At 31.7% G+C, this 23,399-nt stretch overlaps 1 protein-coding gene across 1 annotated transcript; it reads left to right on the top strand.

Moving 5' to 3' along the window:
* The first annotated feature begins 14,144 nt into the window (after positions 1–14,144).
* Positions 14,145–17,875, top strand: LOC107609384 (ras-related protein RHN1). The gene is made up of 7 exons (XM_016311340.3): positions 14,145–14,432; positions 14,529–14,606; positions 15,348–15,515; positions 16,131–16,179; positions 16,320–16,393; positions 17,132–17,225; positions 17,546–17,875. The coding sequence occupies exons 1-7, from the start codon at positions 14,394–14,396 to the stop codon at positions 17,644–17,646; spliced, it is 603 nt and encodes a 200-aa protein (XP_016166826.1). The 5' UTR covers positions 14,145–14,393; the 3' UTR covers positions 17,647–17,875.
* The last annotated feature ends 5,524 nt before the right edge of the window (positions 17,876–23,399 follow it).

The following is a 23,399-nucleotide window of genomic DNA, read 5'->3' as shown; positions in this document are numbered from 1 at the left end:
GCTCAGCTTTTGAGGAGGAAAGAACTTGGCTAAGAAAGCCGTGACCAGCTTGTCCCAAGAGTTCAGGCTATCTCTGGGTTGAGAATCCAACCACACTCTAGCTCTGTCTCTTACAGCAAAAGGGAAAAGCATGAGCCTATAGACTTCAGGATCTACTCCATTAGTCTTAACAGTATCACATATCTGCAAGAATTCAGTTAAGAACTGAAAAGGATCTTCAGATGGAAGTTCATGAAACTTGCAGTTCTGCTGCATCAGAGAAACTAGCTGAGGTTTCAGCTCAAAGTTGTTTGCTCCAATGGCAGGAATGGAGATGCTTCTTCCATGTAAATTGGAATTTGGTGCAGTAAAGTCACCAAGCATCCTCCTTGCATTATTATTATTTTCGGCTGCCATCTCCTCTTCCTGTTCGAAAATTTCTGAAAGGTTCTCTCTGGATTGTTGTAATTTAGCTTCTCTTAGTTTCCTCTCCAGAGTCCTTTTAGATTCTGGATCTGCTTCAACAAGAATATTCTTGTCCTTGCTCCTGCTCATATGATAAAGAAGAGGGCACAGAAAAAATAATAATAATAATAATAGGGATCCTTTATACCACAGTATAGAAGTCCCTGTGTGAGTCGAAGAAAGGAAGAGGACAAAGAATGTAATGTAAGGAAAGAAACACAAGGGTGAGGAGAGCAGAGATGTGAGGTGAGGAGATGTTAGTAGATGAATAAATAAATAGAATAAGATGAGAGAGGGAAAATTTCGAAAATAATTTTTGAAAAAGAGTTAGTGATTTTCAAAAATAGTTTTTGAAAAAGGTTAGTAATTTTCGAAAATAAAAAATCAAAAATTAAAATAATTAGTTAATTAAAAAGAATTTTTGAAAAAAGAGGGAAGATATTTTCGAAAATTAGAGAGAGAGAGAGAGAGTTAGTTAGGTAGTTTTGAAAAAGATAAGAAACAAACAAAAAGTTAGTTAGTTAGTTGAAACAAATTTGAAAATCAATTTTGAAAAGATAAGAGGATAAGAAGTTAGAAAAGATATTTTAAAATTAAATTTTGAAAAAGATAAGATAAGAAGATATTTTTGAAAAGATATGATTGAAATTAGTTTTGAAAAAGATTTGATTTTAAAAATCACAATTAATGACTTGATTCACAAGAAATCACAAGATATGATTCTAGAACTCAAAGTTTGAATCTTTCTTAACAAGTAAGTAACAAACTTGAAATTTTTGAATCAAAACATTAATTGTTATTGTTATTTTCGAAAATTTGATATAAAAATAAGAAAAAAATTTTTGAAAAATATTTTTATAATTTTCGAAAATAACTATGAAGAATGAAAAAGATTTGATTTTTGAAAAAGATAAGATTTTTAAATTGAAAATTTGATTTGACTCATAAAAACAACTAGAATTTAAAAATTTTTTGAAAAAGTCAAATCTAATTTTCGAAATTTTAAGAGAGAAAAAGGGAAAGATATTTTTTTGATTTTTTGAATTTTTATGATGAGAGAGAAAAACACTAAAAATGCTCAATGCATGGGAATTTTGGATCAAAACAATGAATGCATGCAAGAATGCTATGAATGTCAAGATGAACACCAAGAATACTTTGAATGTCATGATGAACATCAAGACTTATTTTTGAAAAATTTTTAATGCAAAGAAAATATGCAAGACACCAAACTTAGAAATCTTTAATGCTCAGGCACTAAGAATTCAAGAATGCATATGAAAAACACCATACAACACAAAATAAGAAAACATCAAGATCAAACAAGAAGACTTACCAAGAACAACTTGAACATCATGAAGAACACTATGAATGCATGAATTTTTCGAAAAGTGCAAGATGAATATGCAATTGACACCAAACTTTAAATCTGACTCAAGACTCAAACAAGAAATACAAAATATTTTTTTATTTTTATGATTTTATGATTTTTTTTTAATTTTTTCGAAAATCTTTTTAAAAAAGAAAAATAAGGATTCCAAAATTTTTAATATGAACTCCAGGAATCTTATGCTCCTTAGTCTAAAGCTCCAATCAAAAGGTCAGGCATGGCTTAATAGCCAGCCAGGCTTCAACATGCTTCATGAAACACTAGAATTCATTTAAAAATTCTGAAGAAAATTATATTTTTGAAAACATTTTTATAAAAATTTTTTTTCGAAAACAAAGGAGAAATTTTTGAAAGATTTTTGAAAATTTTTTTGAAAACTTTTTGAAAAGAAAACAAAAAGAAAGTTACCCAATCTGAGCAACAAGATGAACCGTCAGTTGTCCAAACTCGAACAATCTCCGGCAACGGCGCCAAAAACTTGGTGCACGAAATTGTGATCTCTGGTAATGGCTCCAAAAACTTGGTGCTCTAATTTCAATTCATAATTTGTCACAACTTCGATACAACTAACCAGCAAGTGCACTGGGTCGTCCAAGTAATAAACCTTACGTGAGTAAGGGTCGATCCCACGGAGATTGTCGGCTTGAAGCAAGCTATGGTCACCTTGTAAATCTCAGTCAGGCGGATATAAAATAATTATGGAGTTTTCGAAATTAAATAATAAAAGAAGGATAGAAATACTTATGTATATCATTGGTGAGAATTTCAGATAAGTGTATGGAGATGCGTTCGTTCCTCTAAACTTCTGCTTTCCTGCTGTCTTCATCCAATCAGTCTTACTCCTTTCCATGGCTGGCTTTATGTAAGGGCATCACCGTTGTCAATGGCTACATCCCATCCTCTTGTGAAAATGGTCCAAATGCTCTGTCACAGCACGGCTAATCGTTTGAGGTTCTCGATCATGCTGGAATAGGATTCACCCTCCTTTTGCGTCTATCACTACGCCCAGCACTCGCGAGTTTGAAGCTCGTCACAGTCATTCAATCCCTGAATCCTACTCGGAATACCACAGACAAGGTTTAGACTTTCCGGATTCTCATGAATGCCGCCATCAATCTAGCTTACACCACGAAGATTCTGATTAAGAGATCTAAGAGATACTCATTCAATCTAAGGTAGAACGGAAGTGGTTGTCAGGCACGCATTCATAGGGAATGATGATGATTGTCACGTTCATCACATTCAGGTTGAAGTGCGAATGCATATCTTAGAAGCGGAACAAGTTGAATTAAATAGAAAAACAGTAGTACTTTGCATTAATCTTTGAGGAACAGCAGAGCTCCACACCTTAATCTATGGAGTATAGAAACTCTACCGTTGAAAGTACATAAGTGATAATGGAGTTCATTGGTCTCGGCCCCAGAGGAGAACCGGAGTAACCAAGACAAAAATTGATCCGAAGATGAAACTCAGGATGTCTAATACAATAGTAAAAAGTCCTATTTATACTAAACTAGTTACTAGGGTTTACAGAAGTAATTAATTGATGCATAAATCCACTTCCGGAGCCCACTTGGTGTGTGCTTGGGCTGAGCTTGAAGTCTACACGTGTAGAGGTCAATCTTGGAGTTGAACGCCAGCTTTTGTGCCATTTTGGGCGTTGAACTCCACTTTGCAACTTGTTTCTGGCGCTGGACGCCAGAATTGGGCAGAGAGCTGGCGTTGAACGCCAGTTTGCATCATCTAAACTTGGGCAAAGTATGGACTATTATATATTGCTGGAAAGCCCTGGATGTCTACTTTCCAACGCAATTAGAAGAGCGCCATTTTGAGTTCTGTACCTCCAGAAAATCCATTTTGAGTGCAGGGAGGTCAGAATCCAACAGCATCAGCAGTCCTTCTTCAACCTCTGAATCTGATTTTTGCTCAAGTCCCTCAATTTCAGCCAGAAAATACCTGAAATCACAGAAAAATACACAAACTCATAGTAAAATCCAGAAATGTGAATTTAACATAAAAACTAATGAAAACATCCCTAAAAGTAACTAGATTCTACTAAAAACATACTAAAAACAATGCCAAAAAGCGTATAAATTATCCGCTCATCAAGAATATTTCTGAGAAGGATGATGCTCTCTAGTAGATCTTCTCAATTCAAGCTCAACGGATGGTTCAGGTAGAACTTCAACATCTGGCACCTCAGGTTGAGGTGTAGGTTCATCTTGCAAATCATCACCATCATTATCAACTTGTACATCTCCCCCATCAACAGGAAGTCTAGTGGAAGGACTACGTTCATCATCAACAGAACGTCTAATAGTTATTGTTGGCTTATCTGTCTTGTCAAGATCTTCAATAGTTTGGTCTTCAAGAAAAATCATATCTTGGCTTCTAATTATCTTCTTGCTCACCAGATCCCATAATCTGTAACCAAAGTCTTTGTGACCATAACTCACGAAGATACACTGCTTTGACTTCCCAACAAGTTTAGGCCTTTCATCTCTTGGAATGTGAACAAAAGCCCTGCAGCCAAACACTCGCAAGTAACTATAGGAGACATCTTTCCTTCTTCAAACTTTCTCTGGGACATCACCATTAAGTGGAACTAAAGGAGAAAGGTTGATCAGATCTACTGCGGTCCTCATTGCTTCACCTCAAAAGGATTTAGGCAACTTTGCATGAGAGAGCATACACCTGACTCTATCATTGATAGTGCGATTCATTTTCTCTGCACCTCCATTATGTTGAGGAGTCTTAGGAACCGTCTTCTCAAGCTTGATCCCATGTCCTTTACAATACTCTTCAAATGGACCCCTGTATTCACCACTATTATATGCTCGAACACATTTCAATTTTCTTCCTGTTTCTCTTTCAACACTTGCATGAAAGTGTTTGAAGATACCGAGCACCTGGTCTTTAGATTTCAAAACAAAAGTCCACAATTTTTGAGAATAATCATCAATAAAAGTAACAAAATATGATGCACCACCTAGTGTCTTAGCATCCATAGTGCAAACATCAGTGTGAACTAAATCTAGAACATGTGATCTCCTATGAGGTCCAGAATTATGAAATGATACTCTAGCATACTTTCCAACAAAATAATGAGTGCAAGTATTTAAAGTTGTACCTTTCACGGGAAGTGAGTGCTTCTTGGCTAAGACGCTTAGTCCTTTCTCGCTCAAGTGACCAAGACGTATATGCCATAATCAGAGAGGAATCATCAGCTACATTCACCTCTTCTTTGCACAACTTTGCTTGCAACCGGTAGAGAGTAGTGAGACTATTGTCTTTTTTAGCAATAATGAGAGCTCCTTTGGTATTCTTGCATTTTCCACTACCAAAGGAAGTGCAATACCTTTCTTGATCCAATGCCTTCACTAAAATGAGATTGAACCACATATCTGGCACATTCCTAACATTCTTCAACTGCAACTTGCATCCCCTGTTAGTTTCAAACCACATATCACCCATACCAATAATATCACACACTCCTTTATCTTTAAATTTGATCTTGCCAAATTTTTCAGCAGTATAGGAAGTGAAAAATTCACGTTTCGGAGTGACATGACATGAGGCACCAGAGTCCATAATCCAAGTGGAATCATCACAGACAAGATTCACATAATTTTCATCATATGTGATAAGAACATCTTCATAAACAATAGCAGCAGTTTCTTTATCACTATCTTTACCTTTGTCTTCGTTTCTTCCCCTTGATTGTTCTCTTTTCAAGAACCTACAATACCTCTTGATATGCCCTGGCTTGCCACAATGGTGACAAATGAACTCCTTTCTTGGATTGTACTTTCCTCTTGACTTGCTTTGACTCTCTGACTTGTCAGAACTGTGAGGTTTTCTACTTTGACTTCTTCCTCGTGACTCTAAAACAAGTGATTCTGACTAGGAGGAGACATTAGTCAAACCTCGCTCTTTTCTTCTGGCTTCTTCATTCAACATACTCTCTTTAACCATTGCTAACGTCAACTTTCCATTTGGAGCTGAGTTAGTCAGTGTCACAACCAGAACTTCCCAACTATCAGGCAAAGAGCTCATCAACAACAAAGCTTGTAACTCATCATTCAAAGTGATTTCATTATTTGTCAGTTGGTTCACTATCTCCTGAAAAATGCTCAAGTGCTCCGGCATTGATTTACCTTCAGTATACTTCATATTGACAAGCTTCCTAATCAAGAATGCTTTGTTTTGCACATTCTTCCTCTCATATAACTCTTTCAACTTGTTCCACATCTTCTCAGCATTTGTTTCAGTGTCAACATGTGGATACACGCTAAGATCAAGCCATTGCCTAATCAAAGCAACTGCCTTCCGATTCAGCTTCTTCCATTCAGTATCGGATTTGGTATCTTTGGATTTATCCCCCTCCACAAGATCATACAAGTCCTTGTTATACAACATATCTTCCATGAGGGTCTTCTAAATCGAGTAATTTTGGGAATTCAATTTGATCATATTTAGCCCATGAGTATTTTTCTCCATTTAATCAGCACAGAAATAAACAATCAGAGTTATAGATACCACTTTGTTGGAAAAACTCAACACAGGTTTAAACAAGAACCTGTCTAACAGCGGAAGTACCAAAAATAATTTTTCCACAACCTGTGCGATTAAATAGGCAATACCAAAGATACCCCAAGCAACAATTATAATGGCAGAAATTAAATAATCAGACACCAGAATTTTAATGTGGGAAAACCCCCAAAAGAGGGACAAAAAACCCACGGGACTTAGTCTAGTAAAATCTTCCACTATCAGAATAATGGGTACACAAACAGTCTTTTTAGTGACACTAGGGCATCTCAACAATCAACAAAATACATCACCAAAACCGGTGGAATCAACATAAACCCTCCACAAAGTGGGTATCTCAAATCAGGCAAAAGAGAAGGCAATACAAATAGCAAGTTATATCCTAATGTTCATCTCTATACCAGGAATAACATACTAAAATTTCATAAGAAATGAAGCAAGTTTACCGGTTCAATCGAATCAAAGATGACTTGTCCTTTTCCCCCAAATTCTTTCTTCTCTTCGACGCCGAAACCTTCACTCCCTTTACTGTTTCTTTCTTTCCTTTTGAAAAAGAGAGGCTTCCAAACTCTCTCTACCTCTCTTGTGGCTATATGCCACTTTCTTTTATTTTATTATTTTTAAAATTTGTAAGTCCCACTTGGTTGGGGACCCACCAACAAAAAAGATGATACAATATTCTCTTAATTAAATATTTTTGTATTCATATTTTTTAAAATATTTGTTATACTACAAAATAAATTATGTAATTTGTTTTATTATTGACTTATGTAGACCAAGGAGTTAGAATATATTTTAAAACATAAAAGAATAAATATAAAGACTAAATATAAATGCTCAACACTTGTCTAAAAATTTAAAACCGTAAAAGATTGGATAAATATAAAGAATTAAATTTTTAAAATATAAACTTAAATATTTACTGAAATTATTTTGATTTTTGACTAAATTTAAAATATCTCTTAGTCTCTAATCTAATTAAATAATATACTTATAAACTTGCCTATATTTTTTTCAGTAGTAAAAAAAACCTTCTAAAGACAATAATAACCACTATTATCAATAATAGAATGATTATTTGTCTTTTCAATTCTATTACAAAACCTACAACAACAAACAGTAAAAAAATCTAAAATTATTGATAGAACAATAGATATTATGCACAACCAATTAGGCAAAACAATAAGTATTATTCTGTTTCATTTTCTTAATTATCCCCAAAGTAATTAAACAAAATAAAAAAAATAATTAAAAACAAAGAAAAGAATCCCAATTCCCTTTTTCCCTTTCCCTTCCTCTTCAACATTCCCCTTTTCCTTCTCCTTCATTATTTTTGAATTCCAGTAGTTCTCAATCAACAGCAACAACAATAATCAACAATCACAAAAAATTGGCAACAACAACACCAATAATCACAACAACAACTACACCTAAATCAATCTTATAATTACAATCATAGTAACAATGAAATAGAAAATTAACTAGCTTGTCAAAAATTCAAAATCTAAATCAAATTTATTATTAAAATTATAGCAAATTAATAAATTAATTAATTGAGTGAAAATGAAGGCAAGAAACTATGAACAGAAAAATTGAAAAAGAGGGAACAGAGACTCACAATCACTTACTCTTAGTGCAATGCCAGAACTGCGGGACCGCGACGGAGAATAGTTCGACAATGACGGTGGTAATGGCAGTGGTGGCCTGGGCGGTTGGTAGTGGTAGGAGAAGGGAAGGATGAGAGAGACTCTAGGATTTTTTTACTTCTTCAGTTTTTTGGTGAATTGAAGTTACTGACTTACTACAGTGAAAGTAAAAGCCAATTTTATTTGATTTAAAATCATATTGAATTATAAAAATTGGTTTTTAACAAATTAATTTTCATAAAAAAAAATTGTAGTTTCAATTTAGGATTTAACTTTAAAAAATTGGTTTATTTTAAACAGTTTTAGTTCAATTTGAATTCAATTTAATCAAAATGATTATTAAATTAATAATTATTTTGGAATATATTCCAAAATTCCGCTGGAGAATTGGTGGATCAGTGAGTGTTCCTTCACGCTTTGGTAGGTTGCTGGTGCATGGTGAATCCATGCCCGGTTCGAAGCGGTTTATGACTTTGCAATCAAACTATTCGGTTCTTAACGAATTTGACCGGTCAACGATTTAATTACTCATGCGATCGTATTTTTAAATCGAATTGGTCAGGCCATTAGTTCATCAATTTTTTTGGTCGAATTAGTCAGTTCGGTTTAATTCTGATAATAATATTTATCGAACTTCTAGATGATAATATTTATTATGAAAAAACTAATGAAATAAATCTTGATGGTGACTTGGATAGAGATATAGAAACAAAAGAAGTGTTATAAGATTTACATCTTAGTTTTGGTGCAATTTCATAGCCATAAAAATATAGCTAGTAATTATTCTTTCAACAACAAAAACAGAATACATAACAGCGGTAAGTTATGCAACACAAGTAATATAATTAAGAATAATCCTTAAAGAATTAAACAAAAAATGAGTAAACTACCTTTTTTACCCACGAAAGTTGAAAACGTTGACATATCTACTTATAGAAGAAGAAAATTACCATTTGTACCCATGAAATATGGGTTCCACACAACAAATTATCCAAACACTAAAAAATCACCTAAAAATCCCAAATTACCCTTATTTTTACCACTACTACCATCATCCCCCCTCTCTCTTTGCATTCTCTTTTTTTATTTTTTCCATTTCCCATTTTTGTCATTCTCACCCCTCTTCACAATGGACTTCTGCCGCTAGCCTCCCCCAACGCTATTGCAGTGGTCAAAAGACCCCTAATCACCACCATTACACCTTTTTCTCCCCTTTCCAAGGTCTCTGACGCTCTCCCACTCCCAATTTGCTTTGCCGAGAAGCAAACCCTATCTCTGCTTCCAAAAACCTTGAACTTGCTAGACTCCTTGAAGCACTGTCGCACGACCTCCATCACCCACAGCGACTTCAATTCACCAACCATCATCACCGTCGCACGACCTCCATCAGCCACGACAAGCCGACGTTGCAGACTGCAAGGACGGGATCTCCAACAAGGACTGGACTCCGTGGCTTCGCAAGAAGATTAGAGGAGAATTTTGTCCACTGGTGGTTGTTGTTGCCGGAGAACCAGAGGGTAGGGAGTTTGCTGAGGACCATCACCGACGACTTCAACGCCTAGATCTGCAATAGTACCCTTCAAACTCTTCATCTCTTCTCTTATTTTCTGTTACCCTTTCAAATATACAATAAGTTATCGCAAAGCATGGTTTACCAAGTAAATGACAATTAAGAAAATATTTGGTGAATGAAAAGCTTCTTATGAAAATTTGTCCACATACTTTGAAGCAATGGTTGCAAAAGAACCATCAGCAGCTGTTGGATACAAAATTACATATGCTTATCGAACGAATGAGTTGGTTGAGGATCTCCGAATTCTAGCATAAGTCTTTTGGACTTTCTATCTTGTATTAAAGCATCCAAAAGTTATAAGTCGTTGGTACAAATGGACGGCGCACACTTGTATAGAAAATATAAAAGAACTTTTTAGCTATAGTATCACACGATGGCAAAAACTAATTAAAATATATGCTAAATATTAATAATATTAATTTTGTTTTTAATAAATAATTAAAATATAAGACAAAATTCTAAAAATATATACTAACAATTAATAATAATTTAGTTTTATTATTGAATATTTTAAATAAAACTAAAATAAATAAAAATTAATAATTGAAACTTCTAACATTTATGTAAAATAAAAAAATTTCTAAAAATAAATACTAATCATTAATAATAATCAAAGCTAATATATTTTAATAAATTTTTAACACAAAACCTAAATTACTAAAATTATTTAAATTAATTATGTTTTTAAAATATTTAAAAAACTAAAATTACCAAAAATATGTACTAACAATTAATTAATAATTTATACTAATAACAATTAACTAACACTAACTCTAGTACTATTGCTACCGTTACAACAATAAAATTATATTCTTTAAATAGTCCTAATCAACTAACAACTAATTTATTTAGTACTGAACTATTAATCAACAACAAAATAATATTAATAAATTATAAACTATTTTTTCTACTACTTTTCGCTTAAAAAATTTAAATAATATAACAACTACTAATAACAATAAACAACAAATAAAATACTTAGACACCAAAAAAACAAATAAAATACTTACCTGCGTATTTAGTGATTGAGTTCACAAGATCTCCCTCCCTGCCGTTTTGTTCAAAGTTGCTGTCGTGGCGTGAAGTATTGAAACTTGAAAATGATGTCGAATGAAAATGGGAGACCGAAGAAGAAGAAATGACTCAAATGAGGAAGATAGGGCTGGCTCTAGATTAATTTAGGGTGGAAGAGAGAGAGTCGTCTAGGGTAGGTCATGCATAGCAAAATCTCAACAAATGATTAGGTTGATTCTTAGTTGGATGATGGTTATTTCTTTTGATTCGATTTACTCATGCACAGTTAACAATAGCTAAATGTTCAATTCACTACATGTGCGAATGATCATCCTAATGTTAGGATTTAGAAAATAATTTAGGAGTGAAATACTTTTTTATTTTATTACATCAATTCTAAAACTAATTGTTTATATTATTTACAAAAGTCATTGTTTAATTTTTTTTTTTTTAGTTTTTTTTTTTGTGTACAACATTACTGCTGTTTTTCTCTTAATGGCATTGACGGTTTTTCAGACCTTCTGGTGATGCCTTCCATAACTACATTAAACATGTCTCATGGGCCGTTTTGGTAAGAAACACTACTAAGGCTTGATATTAAAAAAATAAAAAAAAAACGATTTATAATACCAAAAAAGGAAGGTTCTGGCTTCAACTTGCAGCGTCATCAGCCCGGCGTAACAGCAGTTCCTTTCATAGTTCGAGTTTGGCTACTTTAAAGAACTCCTTCCAAGAGATTTCCCTAACTCATATTCCCATTAACTCGTAACTTGTCCTTGTGCTATAGTGTTAATGGGTTTTAATTTAAATTGGCAGTTACAGAGGAGGGAACACGCTTTGGAACAGTCGTATTGGGTAGTGATAGGAATTGGTGTATTTGTGTCGGGTTGGGTTTTGGTTCGGGTGGTTTTAGACCCGAACTCTGTCCAAAAAAAAGTATATATATATATATATATATATATATATATATATATATATAGTAATTATTATTGGTTGATGAGTTAAATTCTAAAATGGTCTCTGAAATTGGAGTCGTGCACTAAAATCGTTTTTGAGATTCCAATTGCACTAATTACGTCTCTGAGATTGACAAAAGTGCACCATATTAATCCCTGATCCATTTTCCATTAACGATGTGATGACATGGCTTGATGACGTGGACTGTAAGTGACACGTGTCACTCCATGATTTGGCTACGTATAATGATATGATGATGTGGTGACCAGTGACACGTGGCATGCTGATGTGAATGGTTGTGTCACGTGTTACAATGTTATTTGGCCACGTGTCCACTTGTGCCACGTGTTGCAACAATATTCGTTCACATGTCGTCCATTATGTCATCATTGTAGATGCACCAAATTAGTCCCTAACTTTACATTAAGTGACTCATTTTAGTCCCTAAAATTGAATGCCGTGCACCAAACTAGTCCTTTCACCAGTTTTTTCTCATTTTTTCTATAAATTCAAAATTCTCAATATTTTTTAATTCATTAATGTCAATTCTATTTTTTCACATGTTAATCAAATAAAAGTGCTTTTATAAAATATTTTTTCTCTTGTGAATACCCTAACCGCCGACTTGGAGTTGACGTGAAGCCGTGAAGGCATTTCAAGCACCTTCACTACCATTTCTGACCTCTTTTAATGCTTTTATAAAATATTTTTTCTCTTGCGGATATCCTAACCGCCGTTTTGAAGTTGACGTGAAGGCATTTCAAGCTTTCCTCATTACCATCTTCAACCTCTTTCGTCTAGACTGCAGAGGTCGGAGATGATAGTGAGGGTGCTTGAAGTGCATTCAATCTAACTCATTTACACATAACGAAAACGTGTATTTCATGAGAATAAAAAAAAGATGTTTATTTTAATTATTGATTTCTTGTTAAAAACACATATTTTTTTATAGAAAAATGTATCTAATCAATCACATAATTATTTTGTTTATAATAACATAATTATATATTACAAAATTTACCAATGTTAAATTATTAAAATAAATTATACAATTAAAACTAAAATCTTAAAACTTTTCATAAAAGTACTTGTATTTAAACGATATATAAAAAAATAGAAAATAAAATTAGTGCATCCAAGATATTCAAAATTTTAAATTTAAAAAAATGAGAAAAATTGGTGAAGGGACTAGTTTGGTGCACGGCATTCAATTTTAGAGACTAAAATGAGTCACTTAATACAAAGTGAAGGACTAATTTGATGCATCTACAATGATTATATAATGGACGACACGTGCACGAATACTGTTGCGATACGTGGCATAAACAAACACGTGGCTAAATAATATTATGACATGTAGCACAACCATCCACATCAGCATATCATTGGTTACCATATCATCATATCATTATACGTGGTCAAATCATGGAGTGACACGTGTCACTTACAATCTATATCATTAAACTATATCGTCGTTAATGAAAAATGAATCAGGACTAATATAATGCACTTTTTTTCAATCTCAAAACCATTTTGGGTTTAACTCTTGGTTGATTGATGAAAATAAATATATTTTTTTTTGTCAGATTTCATAAGTTATACTTTTCTTTAATAATTTCTCAAAAAATGATTTCACCGAACTTTATGGATGGACGAGAATGGTTCAATTTTGGTGCCATCATTCATTTTGGTCAATGGTCATGTGTTTCATAAAGTAAAACCAACTTGGAATCGGCCAGTCAAATCAAGCCACCAAATCCAATAAAACATAAACAATAAACATTCCTCTAAATTGACCTAAACAAATTTCAGATAAATTGTCACTTAAAAATTTTTTATTATAAAATAATTAATTTTTAAAAAAATCTCACAAGGAAAGAAGTTGATGATCCTCTTTTCTAGCAAGACTAATTTGTCTGAAAAAAATTTAAAATAACTAAATAAAATTAAAATATTTTATTTAAATAAAATATCATCTTATGACACAGAAAAAATAAAGTATATCTTATAAAAAATGAAAAATCTTTTTTATAATAAGATTAATTTGTCTCAAAAAATTGTAAAATAACTAAAATTTATAAATATTAAAATATTTTTTCGAGTGAAATTTAAATCCGAGACTTCTAAATAAAAATAAAAAGATTATTATTGAACTATAGTTCATTGACTAAAAATTAAAATATCTTATTTAAATAAGAAATCATCAATTTATGACAGAAAAAATAAAATATATCTTTATAATTACAATTATTGTGATAAATATTTTTTATTTTCCTTACCTTTTATTTATATATTGATTTTGGTATAATATAAAAAATTGTTTTTTAAAATTATACACGATTATAAATTTATAGTTTTATTCAACAAATTCTTAATTTTAAAACTTTAATATTTTAAATAAATTCATATTCAATTTAGGATTAAGTCTTACAAAGTAATATATATCAAAAGAAAAGTCTTAAAAAAGATAATTTTCTTTTTTGAAAGTTATATTTAAAAAATCCCCATTTCACAAGAAGGATAAAAAAAAAAGTAGAAATAACAGAAAGCAAATAAAATAAAAAGAAATAAAGTAGCGCGTCAACACGCAAACAACCACACCGCAAGAAAGAAGCAATAAAAATTGAGAGAGACTTTAACACATTGCTTTGTGCTTTCGTCTTCTTCTTTTTCTTCTTCTTCTTCTTCTACTCTTGATTCCAGTAACCTTCGTTTCCTTCTGGAAACTTCTTTCTTATTCGTTTTGTTGTTGAAGTCTTCTTTAATCTCTCTCTCTCTCTCTGTCTCTCTTAGCCTCCGATCGGTCCAATTCGCTTCCATGGCTACGATCGGACACAACAATCTCAACGCCAAATTGGTTTGTGTTTTTTCTCGATTCCTCTCTTCATTTCCTCGATTACAATTTCCCCTCATATAGTAACCAAATCTTACTTTCTTTCTTTTTTTTTTTCAGGTTCTGCTGGGGGATATGGGTGCAGGAAAATCCAGCCTCGTTTTGCGCTTTGTTAAGGGTCAATTCCTTGAATTTCAGGTTATTAATTATTAGCTATCACAGAGATATCGATTTTCTATATTCTGGTTGGTTTGCATGGGAAAATTTCAAAATCTTAGTGAAGATTTAGCTTGGGGTTTTGTTTATGAGTAACGGAAAAAATCCGGCGAATTACATGTAGTTGAATTTTGCCATCTTACTATGCTTAAGTTATTAATTTATTAATTGGTTTTCATTTAGGGATCGGATTAAAGCTTTATTTTATTGACTATTATTCAGTGATTAAAAATTGATATTCTGAGTACAAAAAAACATTCAGCTCAATATTGGATCATATAATTTGCTCACATTTTAAGCGGGATAGGAGGGTAGTGATAACGAATTGTCACTTGGAGGCTTGGAGTTTAATATTTATATTACTTTCCCAGAATTAAGGCTCTGTGTACTGAGTGTAAATCTTGGCACAAAATAATCTTTTGTTAGAAAAGAAAGTACTGTGCCAAGTTGTCAAACTTTTATTGGATGGTGATTCCAAAATAAATATTTAGGAGCTCATTAAATTAAATAGAATGTAATAAAATAAATCTATTGAAAGCTCATCTTGGTTACTGCCAATTTTTAAAAAAATATGGGTAGTAGAGTAAACTCTCTCTAACCCCTAAAAGCAATGTGGATGGTTGGGGGAAAGAGAGAGGGCTTTTCTTATTCTGTTTATGGTATTTAATATTTATGGATCTGAGGATTATGTTGCTGAATTTCTTTGATTTATTATGTTGACAGGAATCAACAATTGGGGCAGCATTCTTTTCGCAGACATTGGCTGTAAATGATGCCACAGTGAAATTTGAGATCTGGGACACAGCCGGACAAGAAAGATACCATAGTTTGGCTCCCATGTACTACAGAGGCGCTGCTGCGGCTATCATTGTCTATGATATTTCTAGCACAGTAAGACATCTTTCCCTTTGATTTTGGAAATTTCTTATTAACTATTTAGATAGGCAATAACGATATAATTTTATTAGTTGTTTTCTGAATATAACTTGGGAGTTGGGATAGATATATTTTTCTGAAATGTAACCCCATCTAGTGGGACAATCTTTTGTTGTTGTTGTTAATGTTGTTTTAAGTATTTTGACATAAGAACATTGCTGCAATTCTTGTTGTGTCCAAAAAATCACAAAGTCAATAGTAAATGTTGTCATGATGATGAACTTTGACGAGTAATGTGATTGTGCAAATGATTTGCTTACTGTATTTCTTGCTACACCTGGCTCCAGAGTATAATCTGGAAAAAAAAGGAAGACCTTGTTTGAGTTCATGCTATCTTTTCTTGGACGTGATGAATGTTATTGATAAATTATATAAAAGAATTGATCACATTCTTTATGAAATGTGGCAAAGATTGTGTTGTCAATGCTCACTTTTGTCCTTTGGTTTTCATATTCAGTCCCCCCCCCCCCCCCCCTCACTTTTTCTTTTTTCGGCAGAGACCCTATGCTTTAATGCATATTGTTTCTCTGTACAAGGTTTTATGTTTTGACTTCTATCTTTTGTTAACAGGATTCATTTACACGAGCTAAGAAGTGGGTCCAAGAGCTTCAAAAGCAAGGTATTTCATATTGGTTTTGCTGTTCTCTTATGCTTGTATATCAAACACAGTCCATTTTTAATTTCCCTACCTGAAGGGTTTCTAGCAGCTTTAATCACAATTAGTTGCTAAAATAATGCCCTCATTTTGGTGTTGCTCAGGTAACCCTAACATGGTCATGGCACTTGCTGGTAACAAAGCTGACTTGGAAGATAAGCGCAAAGTGGCAGCTGAAGTAAATATTCTTTTTCTTGTCTTTTCCTACTTTGGTGTTAGCTATCAAGTATCAATTTTTTTTAAAAAAACATTGTTAATTTAGTGGCTACAACTGTGATGAAGCACCAGGTTCTGCTAATAAAATAGCAACATGGTTCAGTTGAGACATAAATTATATTATTTTCCATCTTTTGGGTACTATTTGATGTTAGCTCTAATTTTTATAGCTTTATGTAAGGAAAGCTTAGTGTCAAATTGCAACTAGCATCTTATTTCGAAGAGGGTTTGGTGCTTTAGGGTCATTAGATATCTTAACTCTCTGTATATTGCTTGTACAATTCTGTTGCAGACATTATTATTATTATTTTTTTTTGTTAGACATGTTTACTTTTTTGCATATTTTGAAATTATTGCTCTTATACACCAATTGCATCAATGGGAGCTCTCTTTTTGGGTATTCAAACAAATTGGTGGTTTTCGTTGTTTACCCAAAAACATGGTAGTTCTCTGTTGCAGCTTCGATTTTATCTTATCTTCAAAAGGATTTGATATTGATGCCTCATTACAAACTGAAAATCAAATGAAATTGACTCGGAAAGGTTCATATGGGGTGATTCTATCTTTGGCTTGTACATAGCTGTACCTGGCTAACTAGCTTAATACTTATCTCATTTACTGTTAATGCATGTATGACTGATAGCTTGCATGAGGCATTTCTTGGAACTACCAGTTTATTAGTTCTCTCATGGTCATGCAGGAAGCACGTGCATATGCTGAGGAAAATGGTCTGTTTTTCATGGAGACATCTGCCAAAACTGCATCCAATGTTAATGAAATATTCTATGAAATAGGTGCCTGCCCTTTCCTCTTATTACTTATGCTCTAGGTTGCTTGATGAGGATGATAAATAATGCTGTAACTTTTCTGCCTCTTCTTTCTTTGGTTGCATTCAATCAAATAAAGAGCATCTTCCGTCCACTAGTTCACTTAGTTTGTAAACGTTTTCTTGATATAGTTAAAGAGTGATAGGGCTGTCTATCAAAGACAAATAAGAACAATTTACTTTGTTATACCGCAACATGCATCTTTAATGCTCCGATGAATTGCATTTCTTTTATGATATAAATTCCTGAATTCATATATACACAATTGTTTATGTTTATGTAAGCAGCCAAGAGGTTACCAAGGGCTCAACCAGCGCAAAACCCGGCGGGGATGGTTCTAGTTGATAGACCCGCAGAAGGATCCAGAGCTGCATCATGTTGTTCATAAATATATTTTTTCTTTTATTCTATAGGTTGTAGCACTAAACAAAATTTCATGGTCCTGCTTTGGTGAAGCTTCAACGAGTTTGATGGGCTTCCTAGATGAATGGATACAAATTAATATGAAATAAACTTGTTGGAGCTAAATGTGTCCCCCTTGAGTTGAATGTATATTTTCGTTAATTTCTTGAGTAAAGAGTTAAATGCATTTATGTATTTAAAAAGGTTAGCGACTCTGATCCTTCCATTCTCCGCACCCTCTTTTCTTTTATTGTTCCTTGTCGATAAACTTGTTTCACATAATGTTATTCGTTATGATATTATTGGTATTATACTACGGCACTAATATGGCTAACAGGCTATTACAGTAATACTAGCTATTGAAATTGCAATTTTTATCTTTCACGTTTGAAGTAACTGTCTTTGAATATATATATTTTTTTTTTATTTCCCATGGTATATCTGATGTACTGAACTCTATTTAAGCCTATTTAAGAGTTTGTCGTTGGCTAATAAATAAATTACTGGATTAACCCAATTTGGTAATTCTTAATTACTGGATTAACCCAATTTGGTAATTGTCTTAGAATTGCACACAGCGTACTGCGTACACATGTTTAGATATGGGTAAAAAACACATATATGCGAAGGGGAGATTGATATTACGCAAATCAGTCAAACAAAAATTTCATTCATCAATCAATCAGAGTACACTATAATGTAATTCGAATCAACTAAATTCGAATTATATTTCTTTATAATTTGAATCAACCTAGATCGAATTATGACCAATCCAAACAAGTAGTTCGAATCAAGTAGGGTTGAATTAATCAAGTAGGGTTGAATTAGACAACCATAATTCGAATTTAGTCAATTCAAATTACATGCAACACGTGACAAGAGGAAGTTCAAATCATATTAATTCGAATTACTCCCTTTTCGTAACAAATTCTAATAAAATTTTTTAATGAATTTATTTAAATTATACTACAAAAAATATTTTATTTTATGCAAAATAATTTTTAAAAAATGGCTTAAAAAATGTTTTTTAAATTATTTTGCATACAATAAAATATTTTTTTGTGGCATAATTTAAATAAATTTATTAAAAAATATTCATGAGCTATCAAGAATGGGTGGAAGAGTATTGTATAAAATTCGAATTGCTCACCGTATAATTTAAATAAGGCTTGGGCTTGGTTTGGTAAAGCTTTTTGGAGAAGTGCTTGTACTTTTAAAAAGCACAATTACCTCATTTTGCGTTTGGTAAATTAAAAAGTCCAAGTGCTTGTGCTTGCAGCTTTTAAAAGTTAGGGGTGCTTTTGAAAGCACCTAACAATGAGCTTTTTAAAGTTGGCTTGTGCTTTTTAAAATTTAAAAGTCTAATATAACCTCATATGTTAACTAATTTTCAAATTTAATGCTTGCATTTATGTCTATTATAGTATTTTTAAATTTTAAAAGCTATTTTACCAAACGCAATTGTTGTTGCTTGTGTTTATTGAAAGCTATTTTTAATTTAATTTACCAAACATAAATGTTACAACTTTTATAAAGTCATCTTTTAAAAGTTAGCTTTTATAAGCTACTTTTGAAAAGTAAAAGCTTTACCAAACTAAGCCTTGGTTTGGTAAAGCTTTTACTTTTTAAGAGTAGCTTATGAAAGCTGTCTTTTAAAAGATGACTTTTTAAAAGCGACAGCACTTGCGTTTGGTAAAATCACATTAAAAATAGTTTTTAATAAGCACAAGTACTATAATTGTGTTTGGCAAAACAGTTTTTAAAAATTAAAAAAATATAATAAACATATTTATAACGAAGAATAATATTTTTTTTCAAATTTTAGAGACCAATAATTTAAATATTTATTTGATTTACTCTCTATATTAATATAATAGAGTTATCATTAGTTAATAATAAAACTTGTACTGATACGTCTATTACCCATTTATATATATTGACTCACTTATACAAATCACAAAAAATAAGACACATATCTCAAGTAAAATTATATGAAAATTGTGTTAGAATTTGTGAAGGTTAGGTTGAGAAATTAGAAATATATGAGGATTCGAATGGCAATATAATGGCAGAAAATATGTGTGAAAAAATAAATAAAATATATTTTTTAATTATTTTGTATGGAATAAAATATTTTTTTTAATTTCTAAATTATTATTGACTATGTAGAGTACTTTATTTAAAATGTGAGTACATGCATGTATTTACCTAAGTCATTAGAACATTACAAATTTTTATAGTACTCCTAACATTTTTTAAGCCTTTTTTTTAAATTGTTTTGCATAGAATAAAATATTTTTTGTAGTATAATTTAAATAAATTCATTAAAAAAATTTATTAAAAAATATTTATGAGCTATTAAAAATGGACAAAAGTGTATTGTATGGAATTCGAATTGATAGCTCATTAATATTTTAAAGAAGTCTCGTAATTAAATATTTTGTTAACTATTTTTTAATGGATGAAATAAATTATATATATTTTTTAATTTTTAAATTATTATTTTTTTTAATAAATTTTTTAATAAATTATTAATTTTTTTAATAAATCAGGGTGTAATTCGAATCACTCTGATTCGAATTACTGTATGTGTGTAATTCGAATCAAGTTGATTTGAATTAGTGTGTGTGCGTGCGTGTGTGTATAATTCGAATCAATATGATTCGAATTATATGTAAATAGAGTTCGAATTGAGTAGATTCGAACTATATAAAAATAACTATTGGTAGATTTATGAAACAATTTTTTATTTGGCTTATTTGTGTAAATTTTTTCTTTTCTTGATTTAATACAGTGATTTGCTCTTTAGATATTTCTTTCGCATTTCCGTCTAAGTTCTGAGCTCAAACTGCCATTTGTGCCAAAGCAACATGTTATTGCTTATGCGCCCATTTTTCCGCTTTCAAATTGTATGCCACGGATCGAAGTCTTATTTTATACAATTGTATTACTTTAGTACTAAGAATTAGTTATTAAATTAGTTATTCGTATAAAATGTGTTAAGATATAAAATGTATATCGTAAATATATAATATGCATAAATATATGTAAATAAATGATGGTTGATTTTAATAGGATTTAGGAAAGAAAATAGGAATTCGACAGAGCGCAAAAAGATAGTCGAGCAATCAGCGGGTCTGGGGCTTGAGTTCCAAGGTCCACTTCTGGGCATGTGGATAAGCCGAATCTTAAACTCCTGGAAGGCTTTACCACTGTATGATGCTCATCGGATAGATTGATTGGCAAAGAAAGAGCAAACCAGGCAGAAACTGGATATGCTATTAAACACGGGGTTTTCATGTATACAAAAAATGAGATACGAAATAGTCTCTATATATTTGTTTATATATACATTTTTTTTAAAATATTAGGTTAGTCTAGTAACTAGTTCATTAATCTGCTTAATTAAGTATTGAAATTTGAATCATGTAACAACCCACTAGACAATAGCAAATACTTAAAATAAAAACGCTCCAAAGCAACACCAAAATTTAGGCAAAACTTACGGTGTTTATTGTAGGTGACACCCCTCTCCACACAAAGAGTTCGGGAGATCGGTTACCCCTCCTCCAATCCAGCAATCCGGAACCAAGCGATTCTCCCTCTCACCAACCTAAATACCAACCCGAACCGTCCGGTACCCGATCTACCGTACAATTATACTAAAAGCCATTATATTTAAATTAAAGCAATGAAATTTAAATAATATAAAATATTATTTTTATTTCTCCATAATAATATTTTATTTGTTTATTTTATAACTTAATTTTAATATACTAACAATATAAAATATTTTACGTAGTTATCCAATCACATCCGTTCTTTTGAATAACTATTTATGCGGTTAATATAAAAAGTAGTTATTTTTATTGATGTAACGTTACATAATTAAATATAATGTATTAAAATTAAATTCATCTTTTTATTATTTAAATTTTAATTTTATTATAATTTTATATATTTATTTAATTATTACCGGTCAAATAGTTCGATCAGTGACTCACCGATTGAACTATTAACCCAGTAATTTAACTTATCGATTCGATTCTGATAACTATGCTTAATAGCATGTTTATTATCCTGATCTCCAATTATCACCAAATTCGTGTCTTTCTTCCTCACCCATTTATAGTTTGCATTTTCAAATCTACACCATAGTCCGGCATCCCTTTTCTCAATAGTATACAAAATCTTCCCTTAGCCAACACCTTATTAGATTTTCTTGTCTACTTTAGTCCATTCACACAAGTTATATTCGATCTTAGTTATAGTATCATCAAAACATATCATAATATTCCTGAAGATTGAAATATTCATGGTATATTTTAGAGCCCAAATTATAGCAAAAAAACAATCAAGCTCAAGTCCATCTCACTTTCATCTTCCACTACCTAAAAGGCCGAAACACGACTTTTACAGTCGGATTTTTCATCAGATTTTTTTGCCAATATGATACGTGCTTTAAATGTTCGTGATATGAAGAGTTCAAGAGTTATTTAGAAGATATTTTATTTTATATTTTTAGAATATTTTATTTAATGTATTTTAATTTTATTTATTTAATTACTAGATTGGGCCTTATGTTTATGGGCTTTAGGATTTTCTTTGTTTCAACCTAATAAGAGGTTATAAATACCTCCTTAGCTATTGTAGTCAGAGAATAGAATTTTTAGAGGTTTGTAAACCCCTTTTCGGTTTCGTGATGAAATCGGTTTCGTGATGAAACCATGGTGTACACAATTGAGGTTGAGGAGTCCCTCTCTTGTTGCATCGGGGAATTGGGTAGAAGGTTGAGGAGTCCCTTCGATACAATTCCTAAACTATGGCGTTGATAAGTTAGGTTGAGGAGTCCCTTTCTTGTTGCGTCAAGAAATTGGATAGAAAGTAGAGTGATTCTCTTTGTATTCAATTTCAACCTATCTTTTTTTGTTTTTATTTCAATTTCAATGTATCTTTTCTATTCAATTTCAATTCTTGTCTTGTTTATTTCTTTTATTTCTGTATCATTTGGTATCAGAGCTCAGGTATTAGATTAATTCTTATTAATCTATATTTGTTCTTCTTTTATCATAAAAAAAAGAGTCCAGTGTTTGTCGCGTCTTTCATTTTGTTCTTGTGTTCTTGTTTTCGTTTGCGTTTCATTATTTAAAAAAAAAAAGAAGAAGAAGAATAAAGTGAAAAAAAAAAACAAAAAAAAGAAGAAAAAAACCAAAAAAAAAAAAGAAATTATCTTCCTTTTTTGGTTTAGAGGTTTCAAAACCCCTTTTTGGTTTCGTGATGAAACCATGATGTGGACAATTGAGGTTGAGGAGTCCCTCTCTTGTTGCATCGGGGAATTGGGTAGAAGATTGAGGAGTCCCTTCGATTCAATTTCCAAACTATGGCGTTGACAAGTTAGGTTGAGGAATCCCTTTCTTGTTGCGTCAAGAAATTGTGTAAAAAGTAGAGTGATTCTCTTTGTACTTAATTTCAATCTATCATTTTTATTTTTATTTTTATTTCAATATATCTTTTTATTCAGTTTGAATCCTTATTTTCTTATTTATTCTTTTATTTCCGTATCACAATATTACTGTGAGAATTTGTGAATATGAAAATATTGAAGAAATTACCGTCGAAAAAAATTCGACATTAATTCCAACGATAATTTTGTTGCAAAATATTTTTAATTTGGCGTGACTATTACCGTGAAGATTTTAGTCCGATTTTCCGATGGTATAAATAAAAAATGGTCCGCCA

Source organism: Arachis ipaensis, chromosome B7 (genome assembly GCF_059453495.1).
Source record: "Arachis ipaensis isolate K30076 ecotype BB chromosome B7, ASM5945349v1, whole genome shotgun sequence".
NCBI lineage: Eukaryota > Viridiplantae > Streptophyta > Magnoliopsida > Fabales > Fabaceae > Arachis > Arachis ipaensis.
This window is presented reverse-complemented; position numbering and strand designations above follow the sequence as displayed.

Bases quoted from the DNA above. Each gene is read 5' to 3' on its own strand.
- LOC107609384 (XM_016311340.3), top strand. From the start codon at position 14,394: ATGGCTACGATCGGACACAACAATCTCAACGCCAAATTG. The intron at 14,607-15,347 runs GTTATTAATTAT...TTATGTTGACAG, and splicing joins GTCAATTCCTTGAATTTCAG to GAATCAACAATTGGGGCAGC. The intron at 17,226-17,545 runs GTGCCTGCCCTT...TTATGTAAGCAG, and splicing joins TGAAATATTCTATGAAATAG to CCAAGAGGTTACCAAGGGCT.